This window comes from Camelus dromedarius, chromosome 5 (genome assembly GCF_036321535.1).
Source record: "Camelus dromedarius isolate mCamDro1 chromosome 5, mCamDro1.pat, whole genome shotgun sequence".
NCBI lineage: Eukaryota > Metazoa > Chordata > Mammalia > Artiodactyla > Camelidae > Camelus > Camelus dromedarius.
This window is the reverse complement of record NC_087440.1, coordinates 69,413,021-69,432,546: the sequence shown is the minus strand read 5'-3', so window position 1 is coordinate 69,432,546 and position 19,526 is coordinate 69,413,021. Positions and strand designations below refer to the sequence as shown.

General features: G+C 39.0%; 1 protein-coding gene and 1 pseudogene across 6 annotated transcripts in view; both read right to left on the bottom strand.

Annotated features, from left to right (window-relative positions):
• Positions 1-19,526, bottom strand: part of LIN52 (lin-52 DREAM MuvB core complex component) — a 118,880-nt gene that overhangs the window by 26,097 nt on the left and 73,257 nt on the right. For 2 of the 6 annotated variants that reach the window (XM_010976519.3, XM_064486109.1), the window contains exon 6: positions 740-2,973. The exons of 1 other annotated variant lie outside the window; for it this stretch is intronic. In XM_010976519.3, coding sequence (XP_010974821.1) covers positions 2,918-2,973 — 56 coding nt within the window. In that variant the 3' untranslated portion in view covers positions 740-2,917. Of the gene's footprint in view, positions 1-739; positions 2,974-3,416; positions 3,488-8,729; positions 10,628-19,526 lie in introns of those variants that run through there. 3 more of the 6 variants (XM_064486108.1, XM_064486107.1, XR_836888.3) reach the window with 2 other exon arrangements.
• LOC135321326 (small ubiquitin-related modifier 3-like) lies at positions 7,457-8,644 on the bottom strand (annotated as a pseudogene).

Sequence of the window (19,526 nt, the reverse complement as noted above, 5' to 3'; positions counted from 1 at the left end):
TGTACCTTTTTAGTCAGTCAACCAGCCATGTTTTTCTAGATCACAGAAATCTACTGTCCACCCAGATGTTTTCTTGAAAATCAATGATGAATCAACGATGCCAAGCAATTTGCTTTCCTTAAAATGAAATGCTTTCTCTAAAAGGGCACCTCTGGTCTGGAGCAGATACACTGTCGATGGGTGACAGCAGTAGTACGGATTAATACCTCCTCTTCTCTAGTTCTTGAACAGAGTTGTAAAGGAACTCACACTATAGGATTTAGTAGGTGGCAGAGAAATATTTGTTTTTGATTCATCGTGTTTAACTGGAAGCTTGCAAATAGATACAGGTCTTGAACCCCCAGTTCAAAGAAGACACTGAACAACTAGATGTGTGGGAGACAGCCACAATCTCGGGGAGCATATAACCAGGGGGGGCGATAAGATACAAAGCCAGATCACTTACAAATAAGATGGGGTGTGGTAATAAGAGTCGTAAGGATGGTATACATAAATGCTGTAGGAATGCAGGGGGAAGGAGTATCTCCAACTGGATCATCAGGAGTTTACAGGAAGGACAGGTTGATGTGTATGAAAAGGATGCAAGACTTTCTAGGAACTCAATGGCATGAGAAAAGTTATATAAGTGAGGAACTGGGAATTGTTCAGATTAACTGGAACAGAGACTTCATATACCGGAGAGAAAGGAAATCAAACTGGAGGGTTGATTAGGATTACATGGAGACAGTTTTACAGGCCAGGATGAGAGATCTAGACTTTATTAAAGATTTTTAAATACCACTTTAGAGAGTTGAGTAGTAATGAGCTGGTCGGCTGGTAGGACAGACTGGCAGCTGGAGACCACTAAGTAGATGACCGCCCACCCACTGTGATATTAAGGGGAGGACAGTAGGTCATTTGCCGTTATAGTTGTGCTTTCTGATAAGGTCTATGCTTTAAATATGCAAAGTTTTTCCCTTTGAGAAAAACTCACTCTCCTATAAAAGGGACGTATTTATTATGATGACACAGAAACCATCATATACAAAGTACAATCCTCTAACACCCTGAAATACATACATGCACACATTGTACATAAATTTATATTATTAATATAAAAATACATCATTAACATTTCTAAGGACGACAAATACAAAACCAATAAATATTGCAATTCTAAAACATCTACTTACATTAAGTGCTGGTGAATAAGATGACAGTAAAAGGAAGAGGCCAAAGCAGACCAAAAAACCAACTACTATAGCTTCAGTTTACAGACAGGAGTTGGTTTGGGGGAGGTACCCCAATGTTCTCCATATACTTCTCAATTTCCCCAAGCACTTAGAAGTGCCTGCTACCCATCAACTCTCAAAAACAGAGCAAAGGAAGAATATGATATTATGGCACTATTTTTTTGTACAGCCTCCCCACCCTTTCTCTCTCTCCCGCCCCATCTTTCACACTCTTCAACCGCATTTAAGATAAAGGAATGTCAATAATAGGCTTTGCTTAAGATCAAAGCATCTATAGCCTAACCTTCCATATAGCATCCAAGCAGAATGTTTTCCTTCTCATACTCTCCTTTGTGTCTTGCGTTAAATTCCACTCCCCTTGTCAATAATTTAAGTTGCATGGATGGTCAAATGGCACAAATGAGAGAAAAAGCCAACATTAATTCTAGCATGGGAAACAAGGCAGAAGTATCAGAAAATGGTTAATGGACGAACTACTAAACTGAGCAGTGCTGTACCCTAGCAGACAATCAGGACCAAAACCTTGACCACAACTTTCTTTGCATCCAAACACCAACACACTATTGCTATATGGATGTTCTTTTCATAAAGCTTAGGAAACCCCATGTACTTCTCAAAATATCAGAGGCTGGGGGCTGGCTTCTAAAACAAAATAAGAACACATATATTAATTTTACCCATGGGCTAGATTTTCAGGTTTTAACACAGAGGCAGATAACTGGCCAAGAGCTTCATAAGAGTTGTAAAGTCAGGAAATCCTCTTTTTCTTTTGTGTGTGTATATTTCTATCCTATGGGTGCTGTGAGATGAGACAAGGGGGGCAAAACATTGCCACCATTCCACAGCACATTTCTTTAAGGTCAATTAGAGTTTCTAGTTTTCAATCAAATGGGAACTCCTGCAATCAGTCCCTTTCTCCTATCTTTCAGGCTGTACTGACTTTCTTAATTGAATCTGTAACAGATTAACTAGAACTCAGAAGTCCTTTCCATCACCTTTAGGTTGGTCGTGAGGTCTAGAACTCAAAGCAACCTTGCATGTGCCTTTTACTCTACAAGCTAATCCCTGGAAGGACTTGACACACTGGGATCCCCTTTACGGTGGGGGTTGGGAGGTGCGGAATGGAACTATCATGAGAGGTGCAGAATTTTAAAAGCATTTCTCCAGCCGGGGATTCCTGGAACCTAGCATGCACTGGCGAGTTTACAGGTCAAGCTGCATGGTCTGGTCCGGAATTGAATTGGTCTCTGGTCTCCTCGCATCATAAATATTCCTAAGAGATCAAGCACAGTTCAAAAGAACTCGTCCAGTCAACATGTGCAACTGACTTGCCATCGTTGAATCAAATCAACTGTAAGATCCTGGAGCTCCTGAGTCACTGCCGGAAAGCAGAACTTTGACCTTTAAGAGTGATATGCCCTCTGGTGTTACCAACAACAGAGGATGAGACAGTCAAAGTCTGGAAGCTGACTGAGTAACTGCACTGATCCTTGGGTAGAGCAGATTCTTCTCTTGCCGCTGAAGTGTCCTCAGAGGCGCAGAGTGCCAGGAGCAGGGGAGAGGCTCAGTCCTGGAGGTGCACCCTCCGGCCTCTGGCCAGGAGGCAGAGAGGTGCGCGTCATCAGAGCTGCACTGGGAGGAGAGCGTGGCTCCAGTCCCCAGGACATCCTGTCCATAAGCAGCTACTACTTCTTGGGCTTCTCTAGAATGTTGAGGAATTTCCCCCGTGTCATCTCTCTGGCTGGAATCACAAAGCAAATGAAAGATCAATGAAGACCTAAAATCTGAAAGAGGGTTCACAGGGAAACAATTTTAAAATGCAGATTGATTTAAATTGTATACAAAGTTGCTACCATAACAGATTCAATCACTACTAATCTCCATAAAAGGGGAAAAACAAACCACTATTGATAACTAAAACCATACAAAACTGTTCTGAAGTTGGTAATTACTATAAGGTGCAGGGCAACTGGGGAACTTTATCATTTACCCTTAAGGAAAAAAAAAATCACCAGGGAATTCCTCCAAAACCTCTTTCTCTCTCAAGAATGTAACCTAATACTCATGTTCACTATCTCAGGAGGTTTGCTCTTGGAGGCTAAAATCCAACGAAGATAAGAGTCTTCTCTGGGTTGTTGGTCTCTGGACATTTAGAATCTCAAATCAAAATTAGAGATCATTTACCCCATCTCTCAGCAGTGCGGTCCCTGGATACTGTAATGTAACAGGGTTTATATTCCCTCAGTGCAGTTCATCTGTGGATAGAGTAATAAAGTAGGGTTTATAGAGCTTTGGTCTTCTCTCTCTTGGTATTGTCAGTCCTTAGATATTTAATATAGCCAGGCAAGGTTTATGTATCTTTCTCTGACTTTCAGCACCATCAATCTTTGAATGCTGTAGTTACAAGAGGGTTTATACAGCTACTTTCCTACATATGAAGCTCTGAAATGAAAGTTAAACATTTCTCAATTACAAGACCCACTCCAAAACCCCCCATTTTAGCTCTGTCAAGCAAATCCTCAAAAATCGTACACAGCATAACACCCCCTTCATCCACATCCCCACAAGATCATCTTTTTACGTCTCTTAAATGGATGTAAGAGTGCTGAAAGCTTCTGATGGCTGACCCTGGGGGCCAGAAGTCTTCTGGAACCATGCAGAGGACACACAGCAGGCTGTGGTGCCCTGTGGTTGGTCTCCCAACGACATGTCTCCATCTTGGCCAAAGGAGTGAGGTGGCTAGGGAGGCACCTGCAGGGATGAGAAGGACCTTCACCCGAGCCTCCTCGCTCCCTTTCCCAAGTATAGAGCAAATGGTTCTACATGAATGGGTTTCCACTCTCCACCCCCACCAACTACATTTAACAGTTCTTGGTTTATTTGTACAAGGGAAAAATAAAACAATACAAACTTTGTAACCATAGGAAAGCTTCTGGTAACTGCAGTCTTGCACTCTCCATCTTTCACAAGTTCCAGAGCTCCAACAAAGGGAAAGGAAACCCCATTAACTAGGAATGGAAGCCCCAGTGTTGGGTCTTGTCTCATGTGCCCACAACCCTACGCTGGCCTGAATCAAACTGACCTTGGTGGATTTACCCCAAATCCCATACATACAAAGTTCCTATAAGACTTGCAATTACTTGTAGATATACTTGTCTTCCTCCATGCAAGTGTAAGAACTGAGGGCAGAGGTAGTGTTTTATTATTTGTTATATCACCAGGCCCTAGTTCAGTGAGGGACCTGGTATCTGCTGAATAAATGTTGGCTGGATGAGTGATAATAGACAAAGGAACTAGAACCAAGTAGAAATACAATAAAGTTACTTTCCTTCCCTTCCATAGACAAACAAGAAGACTTGTTAGTGGCCCTGTTGCTCCATTCTCTACATTGTGGGATTCTTTTTAAATTTATCTTGATCATTTGGCAAGAAAAATCATTTCCCTTGTTGGAAGTAGTATCAGATTAATGGAAAGATCCAGGGACAAGGACTAATTACTCTAGAGGAAATCCAAACGAGTATTTTCTTGCCCATGAGAAATAGCATGCATTTCTTCAGAGAACATAGAATCTGAACTCAGTTTAAGCTGAACTCTAGTATTTAGCAGCCAGGTGACACTGTGAGTTGGGTAAGATCTCTGAGCCTCAGTTTCTTCATCTGTAAAATGAGTAGCATATTAAACCACCTGTCTTGCCCTCTTGGGTATTTGGCCCTGCTCATGCTTGGTGTAGTGGTATTATTAACACAGCACTTTTCAGAGGAAGGTAAGTAGTCTACTGCTTCTTTTGCATGCAGTATTTCACGAGTGAATAAATGAATGAATTGTAATAAGGGAGGCTAGCAATTTCAAAAATCCCATTCCTTGGAATCTTTCCCTCAGCTTGATTCTATAGCCACTGACGTATGCTTCTGGCCAGAGTGGGTCTCATCATTTATTTCTACTGGTTAGGTTTTCTGCCTACTCTCCAGTGCTTATTAAGGCATTTAAACACAGTATCAAATGATCCTGCAACATGGCTAGAAGCAGGTGCTCTGGAAATCAGACTTGGGTAATTCAAAACTCTGCTGGGTAGAACAGACCCTTGTTCCCCAAATCCTGGGCCAGGAGCACTGTACTGATCTTACTAATTATTTCTGCCTGCTGCCCTTCGGTTCCCCCAATTCTTTACTGTTTTGTCCTCAAATGGGAGAATGACCAATATATTGAGACTTAAAAATTTAAAAGACCCAATCTATTGAAGGGATGAAAAGGATTTAAAAGGAAAAATAATGGATATTCCAAAGTCTCTCAGTGGCAAGCTCTCCTTGAATTTAACCAATCCTTTTTTAACAACCCCCTTTCCACTCAATCATTCCTCCCCCTTCAACCTAATCTAAGTACACAGAGCTGCAGCAAACCACCGTAAAAGTAGAAGTAATTCAAAAGACATCATCTTCTACATGGGAGGGGAGAAAGTTTTCCTACTCACCGGTCCATATAGGAGATATACGAATTGGTGACATAGCTGCTCCCTAAAAGAGGGCTGTGCCCTATAAATCACATCCTAAGTACCAACCCCTTTTTGTGCACAGAGAAATTGCTGTGGGTCAGGGGCTGCTCCAGAGCACGTGCCCTCCTGTTCACTTGTCATCAAAGATGTTAACATCTCTGATTAATTCACATACCCCTTATTTTATTCCTTATTTCTTTATCCTTGCTTTCCTGTTCTACTGCAGTGTGAAGATTCTTACCGACCTGCTACAGTAATCACCGCCCGCTAACTGCACCCCCCTAAACCTAGTGAAATTGTTTAGTGATGCCAACCGCGCTTTTAATTTGCAAGACATCAGACACAGAGGTAATTTATACCAACATCTGTTCATTTTTGACTTCTGAAACAAACTCGCACATGCTGCTACAAAATCCCATTAGGAGTAGGGAGACAGCCTTCTGCTACTATTCTGTATTCCTCTTCCACAAACACACACATACACACACCTTCCAGTAGGGTTTTATATGCAAATGTATTTTACTAAAAAACTCCCATCAAGGACTTCAAATCTCTTTGGGGAAAAAGCCTTTAGAGAAGGCCACGGCTTGCTTACAGAGGAGAGGAGGGTATTTCTATTCCCTCTGCCTAGTTCCATCCCTCTTTCTTCCCAGTAGTTACAGCTTGGTATAATTCTCGCATTAATGGCCGGGGTGAGATTACATGCTCCTCAGTTTGGCACTTCCAATCCCTGCCTTCTCTCCTGGTTCTTTTTTTCCACAATGTGTTAGAAGACCATCCTAGAGACATTAAGATTGCTAGAGAGAGTTTTATCTGGAGTCAACAACACTTCTTAACTGTATTCTAATTCTGGATTAATTCTCTAGGATTATAAGATTCAATGGGAAGGCAACATTGCCACCACTTTCCAATCACTATGCCAATCACTGGTCTTCAGCCAGCACAGTGCATGCTGAGTAGAAGAGAAGCATGACCTCCACGTCAAGTCATGGTTTTCAGGCCCTCCCATGCTGGGCACAGACCATAAACTGAGAAAGTCACAATCAAGACTGTCACCAGTGAACATGTGAACTGCTGCAGAGTGTGTGGGGCAGGGGCAACATGTACACATTTATAGATAGCAAATGGATAAACTATAATCAGCTTCCAGGTTTATGCAGTTTTTATGCAGTTTCTATTACCCTCTTCATAGTTTCTCTCGGGCTTTCAGGTTCATGGTAGCTGTAAATACCTGGGTACACTTCAGAGAGGTCAGGGCTGAAGGGAGGACTCCATCCTGCTTGCTGTGAAGGTGGTGTATGCTTTAATATAATCTCTTCTTTAGACTCTCTGAATCCTCCGGCCTACATTTAGCCTTGCCTCTGGCTCCCTTTCCACAATGACTATCCCCAAACTGCCTTCAATGCAGTAAATTTTCTGGTGGCTGGTTGAAAAAGATTCAGTGGTACAGATTGATTTCTCACCGGTGAGGGGATGAGGGATTACCAGAGGCACCCTGGTTAACGAGATTGGGTGCAGAATCTCTCACAAGACCAGCCCTCTCTGCCAGGGCTTTGCACCTTTCGTCCATGACATATGGGTTTCATTACAGAAAGATTTTCCAGATTATAACTTTGAGGCAATTGCCTGATAAAACTCTGCCTGGCTTTAATATAGGGAACGATGTTAAAGATTAAGTAACTTTTAATGAAATGGAAGAAACTCATAATGTTTGGTTTTCAATTCCAATGCAAACTACTTTAAATATTTCTGTTCCTCAATATAATTAAAAACATTAGCAAGGTAGAGAAGAGTTACTTTCCACTGGTTCTCTCCCATCCTGAAAAGCAACAACAGGCTGTTTAGAAGACTCTAATATGAGTGGCCAGGAAACTAAGGAGATAGCACAATGCTGTAAAAAAGGGCAGGGCTTTGAGCATCACACAGGCTTGGATTTAAACCCCAGCTCCTACACTGACCCTGGACCACAAGTCACCAAGTCACCTCTCTGTTCAGTCTCTTCATCTGTTCAAGGTGGGATGAATGCAAGGGCCACACTGGCATCCTAGAAATGCTAGCTACTGTATTCCTCTTTCTTTCATGTCAAACAAGAAGTTTATTTAAGCAACAAGATATCTGATGGGAAAATTATCTAGGATTTATTTCTTTTAGAGTAATTTATCCCTGCTTAAAGACAGACTGCCCTACACATAACAGCTATGTACAGAAAAGTTGTAAAATTGCCTTGGTGAAAAACATTAAAATTCTCCAATTGAACAAGATACGCCAGGATTTTTTTGTGTGTGTTTTCTGTTAAACAGTGAGAGCAAAATAACCTACTGGAATATGAAAGACAAGAGCTGAATGAGCATGCCACTAATGTAGAAAGGGGGTGCTGTCACGGAACCAGATTCCTGACCCATTCATTGCTGACCAAAACATAGCATTGGTCATTCATTTAAAAAAAAAAAAAAAGGCAATATGCTTGCGTATACTGCCAGTTACTCTAAGTAAAACTAAGGAGTGAGGAAGGGGTACATGAAAGAATAGAGAAATCCATTCTGTGGTAGTCTGGATGTGGGAGGGCCAATTTGCAGTTTTCTGTACATGTTTTCTTGGTCTGTGGGAACTGAGTTCTGGAGTAACCAGCAAATTCCCTTCGTAGCAGACACCTCCTGTTTGCTGCTAGAACATGCTGACTGTCTTTAAACTCCATTTCCAACTGTGCACGTGTGTCGGTTTCCTGAATTGGCTGCCCATTAAACTGGAATCTGATCTGCCTCATTGACAAACCCTACGCTTCACAGGAAGCTCTCATTAGGTTACTAAGTGGTGTACGCCTCCTAATCTTAATCTGTGCGCCACGGAACCGTCCTGCCTGGCCACCTTCAAATTAATGATTGTTTTTAGTCTTGACACCTTCCTGGGGTTTTTCATCTGCCATGAAAAACAACAGAGTCTCCTCAGCTGCCACTGAGGAGAAGTACCAGGTTAGTACCAAACGATCATACAAGCAGCACCAAGAGTGGCAAAAAGGGGATGAACTATTTATTTTTTCTTAAAAGATCTCAAATGCAAAACAGAAGGAAACGTGAATGACTTGCATCTGTGTAACACAGATACTCTGGAGGATCAAACTTGGGTATTAGTTAAAGGCAGCCACCTTCCTTAACCATACCAGTAGCTGCTTCTGGCAAAAAGGAACACATAAAACCACAGTTAGTTTGGTTTAAATCAATGGGCTAAAAAAGGTTATTTATTTAATTAGCTTTATAGAAGATGTTTTGTAGAAATGATACCATTTGTTATAACAGTGGTTTTGACTTTTCCTTAAAAATTATTCTTTGGTCCTTGAAATGCTGAATGCGTTCTAATAACAAGGGATCTCCCAGCATCAGTGTGTGCTGTGCAGGAGAAGCATGAAGTGGGTGGATGAATAGTTGTTAGTCACATGAGAGCTTACTATGTAATAGGTATTAGGGAAAATTCAAATAAATTAGAAGTGGCCTTTGAGATGGAGTGAGCTAGCTGTTCACAGGTATCTTGCTACATTAGGGGAGAACAAAGGAAACCAATGTGGTTTATAATGCTGAGTTCTCTCTCCCAGGAATGTGGAAGTTTTCCTGTCACTCTGGCACAGAGCCGGCATACAGCAGAGCAGTTCCAGGCAGTCTGCCAGACTGAGATTCTTCACCGTGCTCCAGCTCAGATCTCCGCACAAAATGTATGGCTAAGTGATCGATGACTCAAGTCAAGGACTAAGCACTTTGTAATGCCTCTAACATAAGAGCAGCTGGGGCTGGGGCAATTGTCAAGAGCAGTAGGTGCTATGAACTGATCATGGTGTCTCTGGATGAAAAAGGCTCTCTTAGGATCTCATCAGAATACTTGGTGGCCCTCAGAAGGTGGTGTAATTGCAGTAAGGTCTCCTGAACATTTTCAATCAATTCTTGTGGGGGAGTTCACCCAAGTAAAAGTCTTTGGTAGAAATTTCACTTTTCTCTAAAACATATAAAAGGAGCATTTGAATACAGGCAGAAGAGCCTTGAGGCTTTTGCCCAAAATCTTTTGGGCATAAGCATTTAAAAAAGGAGAATGAAATACACATCTGAGGAAAAGAACAGTCTGGATGCTACATCTGTGACCAAACTAAAATCATTGACTATGAAAATCTTCATCCTAAGAATTCTCAAAAACTCCTTGTTGGGGCACACTTTTCAGATTCTCCTTCTATTGGGTGTCTTGTCTCTCTAACAGGACTTCTTCTTCCAAAAGCGTTGGGTAAGAACAGCGTTCCCTCCAGTGAATTCAGAGAGATAATTTTATATCAAACGTTTTTTTCTTCAAGTTATAGTAAGGCCCATTTCCAGAGAATGTGTTATCCAAGAAGTGATATAAAAAAGAAAAACCAGGACTCAAGGTACAGGTAAACGCATTTGGACAGTTCCAATATGGAAAATAATTTTAATGGCTTTTCACAACAGGGGGAGAAAAAAGGACAGAAATATCCAGCCAACAGATTTATTCTCAGAATATAAAACATCAAGCAGGAACATAAAATATGGGAAGTGTCAGCCATGATGCCTGAAGATTGAAAGCAGAAGTAGAAGAATCTTAATTGTCAGGCATTTGAAAAATGTTGTGTTCAGGTGAAAGGAAAGCCTGTGTTTTTGCATCAACTCTCCTTGCTCTGCCCACTTTTAACAGCAAAACAAGACTAGATTTCAAATATTCAATCCTTTTCATCATCCTTCTCCCTACTAAAAAACAAACCAAAACAAAAACAAACAGTAAAGAATTGTGTTTAAAAATGAGAGCTAATAACTTCTTATTTGTATTTTGTTTCCTCTTCAGAGGGCTTCACAGGCCTATTTCATAGTTTCACTTGCTTCTCTTTCCAAGGGTAAACTCAAGTGAATGCAAGGCACTGAGAACAAAGCAAGGGATTAATACTCTTGGAGCAAACTTTTAATAAATGCTCATAAATTGTTGCAGAACATTCACACTTCAGGGCCTTTACACAGTAATACATCGTGGTGAAACACTTATTATGACCAAAGGCTAGTAGCTTCACACAGTCTTAATTTCCTCATCCATAAAATGAGTACAGCAATAATAATCTATCACGTAAGGTTAAGAAAGAATAACAACTAGTCAAAGTGACTTCATCAGTACACAAAATATTTTTGCCCCAAGTTAGACAGAGTAATATATTCATAGGCAATATTCCACTCTCGGGAAAATCAGACCAACATCACAGTATAGATGAATTTCAAAAGACCTGGACATTAAGACAACTTTCCTGCTTGGAACATCTCCACCCCAAGGTGCTGGAAGTAGCTAAAGTCTACAGAGGATGCAGGCCCAGTCTTCTTGACCCCCCAGGGCAGGGAAAGAGTTACATCCTCACACTGCGAGGCCAATAAAAACCTCTCTTGATTATAATTTAGATAAGAACCACAGGATTGAATAATAATGTCTGAAACTCCCCTGGCTGTTTCACCTTGAGACGTCCATCACTGGGTTAAACATGATGCTAATTGCATTTGGATTGATTAATTTCTCTCACTCCTGTCTATTCGAATAACGCTTAACAAAATAATCATAGCACCCAGAGCCAAATCTTTTCCGTCAAAGGAATGAAGCCATCAGAACAGGCAGAGATGAAAGAAATGAAGATGACCCGTAATTACTTCTACGGTGATATCATTACCATATTATACAAAATGAGTGTGGAGGGGGGAGGGAGAGGGGAGGGAAGGAGGGGCTGAGATTATTTTTTTAATGGGATACTACAATCTAAGAATACAGATTTGACATCAAGTGGAACACACAGAAATATAGAACTGAAAAAAAATACAAATCTTGCTCATGAAATTGCAAAACCCAACAAACACTAAGGCCCAAGATACATCAAGTGTCTTGGGCTGTGAGCAGGTATTACTCACGCCACTATTTTTTCGTTGCAGTAACACTTTGTGTATGACTTACATAGAGATTTAAGATGCTGTCTTCCTACCACAAGCACTCCCATGGTTACTGGAGAATTTTTCTTTAAGCCAGGGAATAGTATCATTTCATTTTAATATTGTTAGAGGTGGCCTTGTTTGTAAAATTAGAATCTGGTTTTTAACTGCAGGTAGTTCTAGTTTAAGGCACTAAAGAAAATGTCTATGAATCTTCATGCATGGTTCATTGGACAGTAGTATGGACTTAACTCACTAGGAAGGAAGAATATATTTCCCTACTTTCTTGTTGTTTGATATGACCTTTTAAATATATATAACAGAAAAACTTTAGGTCTGAATCTATCATGTATTAGATGGTGATCTCAGGTAAATTATGTAGTCTCTCTGTGCCTCAGTTCCTTCATCTGTAAAATGGGGGATCAGTACCTACCTGAATGGATTGTTATGAGATGAAATACATTTAAGTGCTCAGTAAGTGCTGATGCAAGAAAAAAATTTCCCCCTACGGTTAATTTTATGGCTATTTACAGAACCTTGAACAATTAGTTATTTCATTTAATGAAGTTATTTTAAACAAGCACTGTAAAGTACCTTGAATATAGATTTCAACAAATATTTGTGAAATAAATAAATAAATAGGATACTTAGAAGGTGCACCGTTTTAATAGGCTAGAAATATCTAGGGAATATTTTTGCTATGATATTTTAAACATAGAGCCACCATTAAATCAAAAACAATAAAAACAGATATTGAAATTATTTTATTTAGCTTGGACAGGGAGCCTTGTTTTTCTATTTTCTTATATAACAAATATTCCCAAAGAAAACAAGCATATTATGCATTCTAAAGTTGTAATCATTCAGCAGTAAATTTAAACAGTATTTTAAAAGGAAAAAAACCCACCATATTTCTGTCAGGTTAAAACCAGAGTTTAAATCATTTATTACATTACTCAGTATCCTCTGCTTTCTTTCTGGTTAAGAGAGGCACTGTATACAGTAAAAAAAAAAAAAGGATTCCTCTTATATGTCTTTGGAATTACACAAGTCTAGCCTTGATTCAAATCCCAGCCCCCATTTACAGGTTTTAAGACCTTGAGCATAAAATTTATTTTTCTGAGCATCAGTTTTCTTATTCATAAAATGGGAATTAGAAAACAGACTTTGCAGAGTCTTGTGAGATAAAATAAGGTATGAAAATCTTTCATACCGCCTGGCATATAGTAGGGAAGTCTATAAATGGCAGTGTTAATCAGTTTCTAATCTGTCATATCTCAGCTCAAATGTTACCTTTTCAGAGAGGCCTTCCCTGAACACCCTATCCGAAGTGAGTCCTCCTGGTTACTCTCTTTCATGTCAACCTACTTACCTCCTTCACAGAACTTAGCAAAATCTAAAATTAACTTTACCTTCATGCTCCATGAAGTTCTTCAGAGACTCCTGCTCTATCCCCAGCAATTAGAACAATACCAGGTACATGGTAGGTGGTCAATTATATATCTACTGAAACGATTTATTCATAGATAAGGAAAGAGGAACTCTGCTTCCTTGTCAATTCTTAATTCAACACCGTGCATAAGAAATTATTGTCCTTGTAAAATTATCTGTTTTTACCCTTTGACCTAGCTAGCAATTTTACTTCCAGGAAGCTATCCCAAATACACCCCAGCAAAAATATTAAATAGGGTACTCACATGCTTATTAATTTCAGCACTATCTGTAATAGCTGAAGATTGGAAACAACCCAAATATCCATTTTTATAGGGAGGGGACTCCTTATACTGTACTGCTCAGCTGTAAAGAGGAATGAAGGTGACCTATATATTGCTATAGAGTGATCTCTAGAACATACTGTTAAGTGGGAAAAAAGCAAGGTGTAGATGTATGTATAGTACATTATGATAGCGGAAAATTAGGACATGGGGAAATACATATATTTCTTTTCATATACTTTTTCATTACAGGTTACTACAAGATACTGAATATAGTTCACTGTGCTATACAGTAAAAACTTGTTGTTTATCTATTTTATATATAGTAGTTAGCATCTGCAAATCTCGAACTCCCAGTTTATCCCTTCCCACCCCTTTTACCCCTGGTAACCATAAGTTTGTTTTCTATGTCTATGAGTCTGTTTCTGTTTTGTAATAAGTTCATTTGTGTCTTTTTTTAAGATTCCACATAGACACTTTGAATGTATCTTATTTTATGTTTTACTTTGGGATACCATATAAATATTTTATATATTAAAAAATAAAATGTATTAAATAGAAATAAATTGAAAATAACTTGAATCACCAAAATTTGGTTTAACAACACAGTACAAAAGTTAAGATAATTCTAAAAGACACATTCTGATTATATATCCTTACAAGTATATATATCCTGAGGATATAAAAGAAGCACAGAGAAATCTTAAATTGCATTCAGCAGTCCTGTTGTTACATGTAGTTAGTTCTTTGACGCTAGTTTTACTGTAAGTCAAACAACCTTGTTAGTTACTAGGAACCAAGATTTCCAGTACAAGAGAAAAGAGATACCATTATAAAATCAAATATATTAAATTAAAACCCTTTAGTGGGGGAGGGTGTAGCTCAGTGCGTGCTTAGCAGGCATGAGGTCCTGGGTTCAATCCCCAGTACCTCCATTAAAAATACATAAATAAACCTAATTACTGCCCCCCCCACAAACACAGCCCTTTAACATTTTTAATTTGAACTGGGCATATTGGTAGGAACACAATTTCTTTTTCTCCTAAAAAAAAAAATCACAACAATTTATTTACTAACCCTGTCCATAGAAAATGTCTAGTACCAATGAGCACTATTAGTACCTAGGTTTCTAGTAAAAGGACCAGGATTCCCTGGAGAAATGCATGAGAAGTAAAAATGAACCACGAATATGGAGACATGCTGAAAGCAAGGAAGTTACCAAAGATTAGTAAAGATGGGTCACTTTTGAGTGTCAAAAAGAATGATTATACATGAAGTATGGACACCTATATTATTATTTAAAAGACTTCAGTCACTTCAACTCATTTCACGTTCTGAAAATTGGTAAGTAAAAGAGGAAAAAATCTAGCATTTCTTCTGCCTTTCCTCTTTGGACTATATTTCCAGGAAACCAAATAGCTGCTAATGGTTCAGACTGATACCACCTAAGCCCACTGATCTTCACTGAAACTGGAACAAATGAAGGTCATATACTTCCTGATATGCAGCAACAGCAAGTATGCAGTACCACGCACGAAACATTCTTACCAAAAAGATGGACTCCAAACCCACTTTATTCTCTAACTCTATCAGATTACAGGAAATTTGGCAGTGGGGTGGGGAGAGGAACATGTTGGGATGCTACCAGGATAAAATCATCCAAATTTAAAATGTGGGAGATCCTCCAGGACAAACAACCTAGTTTCTTCAACAATTAAATACCATGCGGTATTTCCCTAGAGGAAGAAGAGAGTGTGCTTATAGAGAAGATTAAGAGACTGAACGTTGTATCAACCAAATCAATGTGTGGACCTTGGCCAGATCCTACTCATACAAACCAACTGTGAAAAACATAATTTTGAGCCAAACTGGACATGGACTATGTTATTAAGGAAATATGACTTTTTAAATTCAGTGTAATAATTGTGTGTGTGTGTGTGTGTGTGTGTGTAAAGGCCTTTCCATTAGAGATACATACTAAAATATTTATGAATGAAATGGTATTAGGATTTGCTTTAAAATACACTAGCCAACAACACAATCAAAAGAAAAGTATGATACAAGGGGGTGGAGATGAAACAAGAATGGTAGAAAGTTGACTTACTGAAGCTGCAGAGGGGGACATGGGGTTCATTATAGCATTCTCTCTAGTTAGTACATGCTTGAAAAATCTCCATAATAAAAAGAAAACCTCACCAAATGCTTCTCTGGAAATATAGCTTTTTCTCATTATCACTACATATCATAATACAATGAAGAGTAGGCCAGGGCACAGAGATGGGGATAATTAATTCTGCAGAGGGCTTGGAAATAGATGGACAGGAAGAGCTGTAGAAAGTGGGTGACTTCTCATGTCATGAATGTTTATTTCCGTCGTTAAATTCTTTGGATAAGGAACAAATTACACATGACCAAACAATCAAAAGCAGATTACATATTTTTTAAAGTTTACCAAATCTAACTCAGGTTAAGCCTAATAATAAGGAGCTGCTGCCTTCCAACCTTTCTCTCTTAATTATTTAAGAAATCATACTGACAAATCTAAGAGTACAATTTTCAATTTATTTGTAAAACAGCTATGAGGAAGCTCTCTGGCTCAACTTTGCTTCTACAAAATTCTTTGGGAGATGGAGAGAATGAGTCCTTGGTAACTCCTTTATTGAATCTTCTCAGGAAAAGCTTTAGTCAGTAGCAAGACTAACTTTAAGGTCTAGGACAGTCCAGTAGCTAACAAGATACAGAAAGGAACAGCTTAATCTAAACATTCACTAGTGTAGCTGAACTTCAGCTAGTCTGCCCTCACACTATCAACAACTGTATATAAATGATGACCCTACTTCACTTTTTTGACTATTTTTCTTCTTTTATTAGAATTTTGCCTTTTTTTGTTTGTTTTTCTCAAAATTTTAATCTAAAGACAAACAAACAAAAGAAAACAAAGAAAAACAAAATTAATGGAAACTTCATGGTTCATGTGGGGAGACAGGGGAGAAGGCACATAGAGCTGAGGCTTTGAAAAGTCCTGTCTAGAAAACTCCTCACCCTCGAAGTGCCCTCTTCTGAGGGACAGCAAAGCCAGGAACAACCCCCCCCCCCCACCCAACACCAAGCCTCCATCTGGAGAAGAGGGCAGAGTCAACAGCGGTCCAGGGCCAGAGGGGCTGGAGGGCGGCAGGGGCCAAGGAGGTCACAGGAAGTAGTCAGCCATGGGCTTTTTTGGAGGGGAGGCCCCATGTCTCTTGGGAGCAGCCTCAAAGATGATGAAATCTTTCTGGAGATGCTCATCCAGCTCCAAGATGGCTGCCACATTCCCACAGTGGTAGCAGTATTTGGGTGCTGACGACATAGTGAGTACCCCTCCTTCATTTTGATCACTCTTTTACTTTATAGATGATGACTTATCCAATGTAAGACAACTTACTTGTCCTATCTGATAATTTGATTTTCAGTTGTTTGTATTGTGGTTTCATGTATGCATGGTTCATGTTCTCAACTTGACCAGACAATAAATTCATTCAACGGAAGAGACTTTTAAAGATAATTTACCTAACAGACTTGGGAAAAAATGCCCAATATATAGTAGTTATCCAGTAACACTTAACTTTAAAATCTTTTTCCTCTAAAATCATGTAATAGTACAAAGCTACAACAATTACTGTCTTCATTTGATTGTGAATTTCTTTTAAAACCACATCACATCAAGGTAAGGATTTGACTGTATGACGAGTCCACTTAGGAAGTCATATTGAGATAGGCTGGGACCTGGGACCCTTTACTGGAGTGTCTGCACCTGGACTAAGGTCTCCTTGAGCAACAGAATACAAGGAAACTATAAGGAACTAAAAATAACTGCATGCATGCACAGCTGGGGCAATTATGAAAAACGCGATACAAAAAGGCCACAAACCAACTGCCATTTCTGAGGTGCTGGGAGCAAAAGCAGGGTATTGCACAAGATCCCTGCACACAGCACCAGCAAGGGGGTGGGCAGACCATCTAATCTACGTCTTCTGCCCAACCCACAGACCTGTGCCTGTTGTTACCCCTTTTAAGGAGACAAGCAGCTCCTTTCCGTGGGAGAGCAAGGGTAACTGTTTCTTGTTTTCACTTCCTCATGCTGCAGTACGAGCCCCAGTAAAGCCTTGCCTGGAATTCTCGTCTGGCCTCTTATCAATTTCTATTGATTAGAGTCCAAGGGCCCCAGTCGGTAACTGTATGGTAGTGGTTATTTTCCTTGTGAGTAGAAATAACAGCTAGTTAACCTTTTTTTCTCCACAAATATCCAGTTTTGATGTTTTTGAATAATCTTATCTGTAACATTCATCAATTATTAATTTAAAAGAAGTAGAACACAAAAATATCTTCAGCCAGAAAATTATATTATACCCTGTGTGATATCTGCATCACTGAAACTCCAGAGTTTAACCTGTACATAGTTAACATATAATAAGTATTGAATGAAAAAATACTTTTTCACTGACACTACAGGTCAAAATTTAGGATCTTAAAAACAACTTATGGGTGATCAATATGGCAAACTATAATAAAGGAGGAAATCTGGTTAGATTCTATATAAACATTTACTATAATGCTTAATAATTACTTTTAAAATATATTTTTAAATTAATTTTATTTGCATTCAAACCAATAAAGATGGGAAAGTGAAAAGAAGTATTTTATAGATGCTAGACCACTGGCCTCAAAATCAGAAGGTCAGAATTCTAAACTAGTTTTATCAGCTAGTCAGCAAACTCTTATTGCATGCCCATTACATACTCTTATATTTGCAGATAATGACACCCAGAGAATTTAACCAATCTTCCTTAAAAAGTAAGCTCCTTTCTCCCAGCTCCTTTGGGCACTAAGGTGTGCTCATCGATAGCTTAATTGTGTTCCATGTAGTTACTTGTAGAGACCTTTGCAATTATGGAGTACATACTTTTCCCTCAAGACCTTAAAGAGAGAGCTAGGTGGGGAAATCAGGAACAGATCCTATTTCAGCATGATAGAGGTTTTTAGGTAGGTTAGTTAGAATTTATTACCTATATCAGTGGTTCTCAAGGTGTGGTCCCCGGACCAACCACATTAGCATCACTTTGGGAACATGTTAGACATACACATTCTCAGGTCCCCATCCCAGATCTATTGAATCAGAAACTCTAGAGGTTGGGCCCATGAATCCATGCTTTAGCAGCCCTTGAGGTGATTATGATGCATGCTAAAAGTTTGAGAGCCACTAACCTATATTACCCGGGAACTTTGATTTTGTCTCCCATTCTCTGTAGTTCTAATTTATTACTAAAAGATTGGGTTGGGTTTATTTTATTAAAATTATGAACATATAGCCTATTTCTTACCATGAAACTAAAAGTAGAAGAGAGACTACCTTCTCTATGAGCAACAAAGGGAGAAATTATAATTCAGCCAAGGATTAGAATTTCTACCAAAATTTTAGCTCTATCTCTAGTGCCATGCATTGTGTTTAGTGTTAAGGTTACAATACAGTCCTTAACCTTGAGAATCTGTCAGAGGCACACTATAAAGTAAATAATTACCAAGCAATGTCATCCAAGCTATAAGAAGGTATACAATACATTATGAGGACAGAAATTGGGATAATTAATTTTGCAGAATGTATGGATGGACAGGAAAAGCTTTGGAAAAGGAGCGATATTTGAACTGACATTTTAGGAACGTACTATCTAGGAACACCTGGCAAGCTAAGAACAGCTCCTTTTTAAATGCTTTCCACTAGGCCACTGGTATAAAATGCAAGTGAACATTATGAAATAGATCTTAAAATAAGCCACGGGTAACCTCTTAATTCCCAGCACTGTTTGGGATTTCTTGGGGCTATCAAAGTAGTATAAGACATGGTCCTACTTTTAAGAAATCAAACCACAAATAATGAATTTGATCTATCCAAAATTTGGCAGAAACTAAACCAATTACAACTATTTACCATATTTTGTTAAGTAAAAAGCTGAGACAGTGAACAACCAAACCACAGGTCAAGTGGTTTGCTCTTGAGTCTAGTTTCTTTTCAAGATTGAAGTTTTCAAAAGTTTTTTTTTTAATGGAGACATCTACCATGCTTTTACCTTAAATTTTATTTCAATGTTTTTATTTCTTATTCAAAATAAAT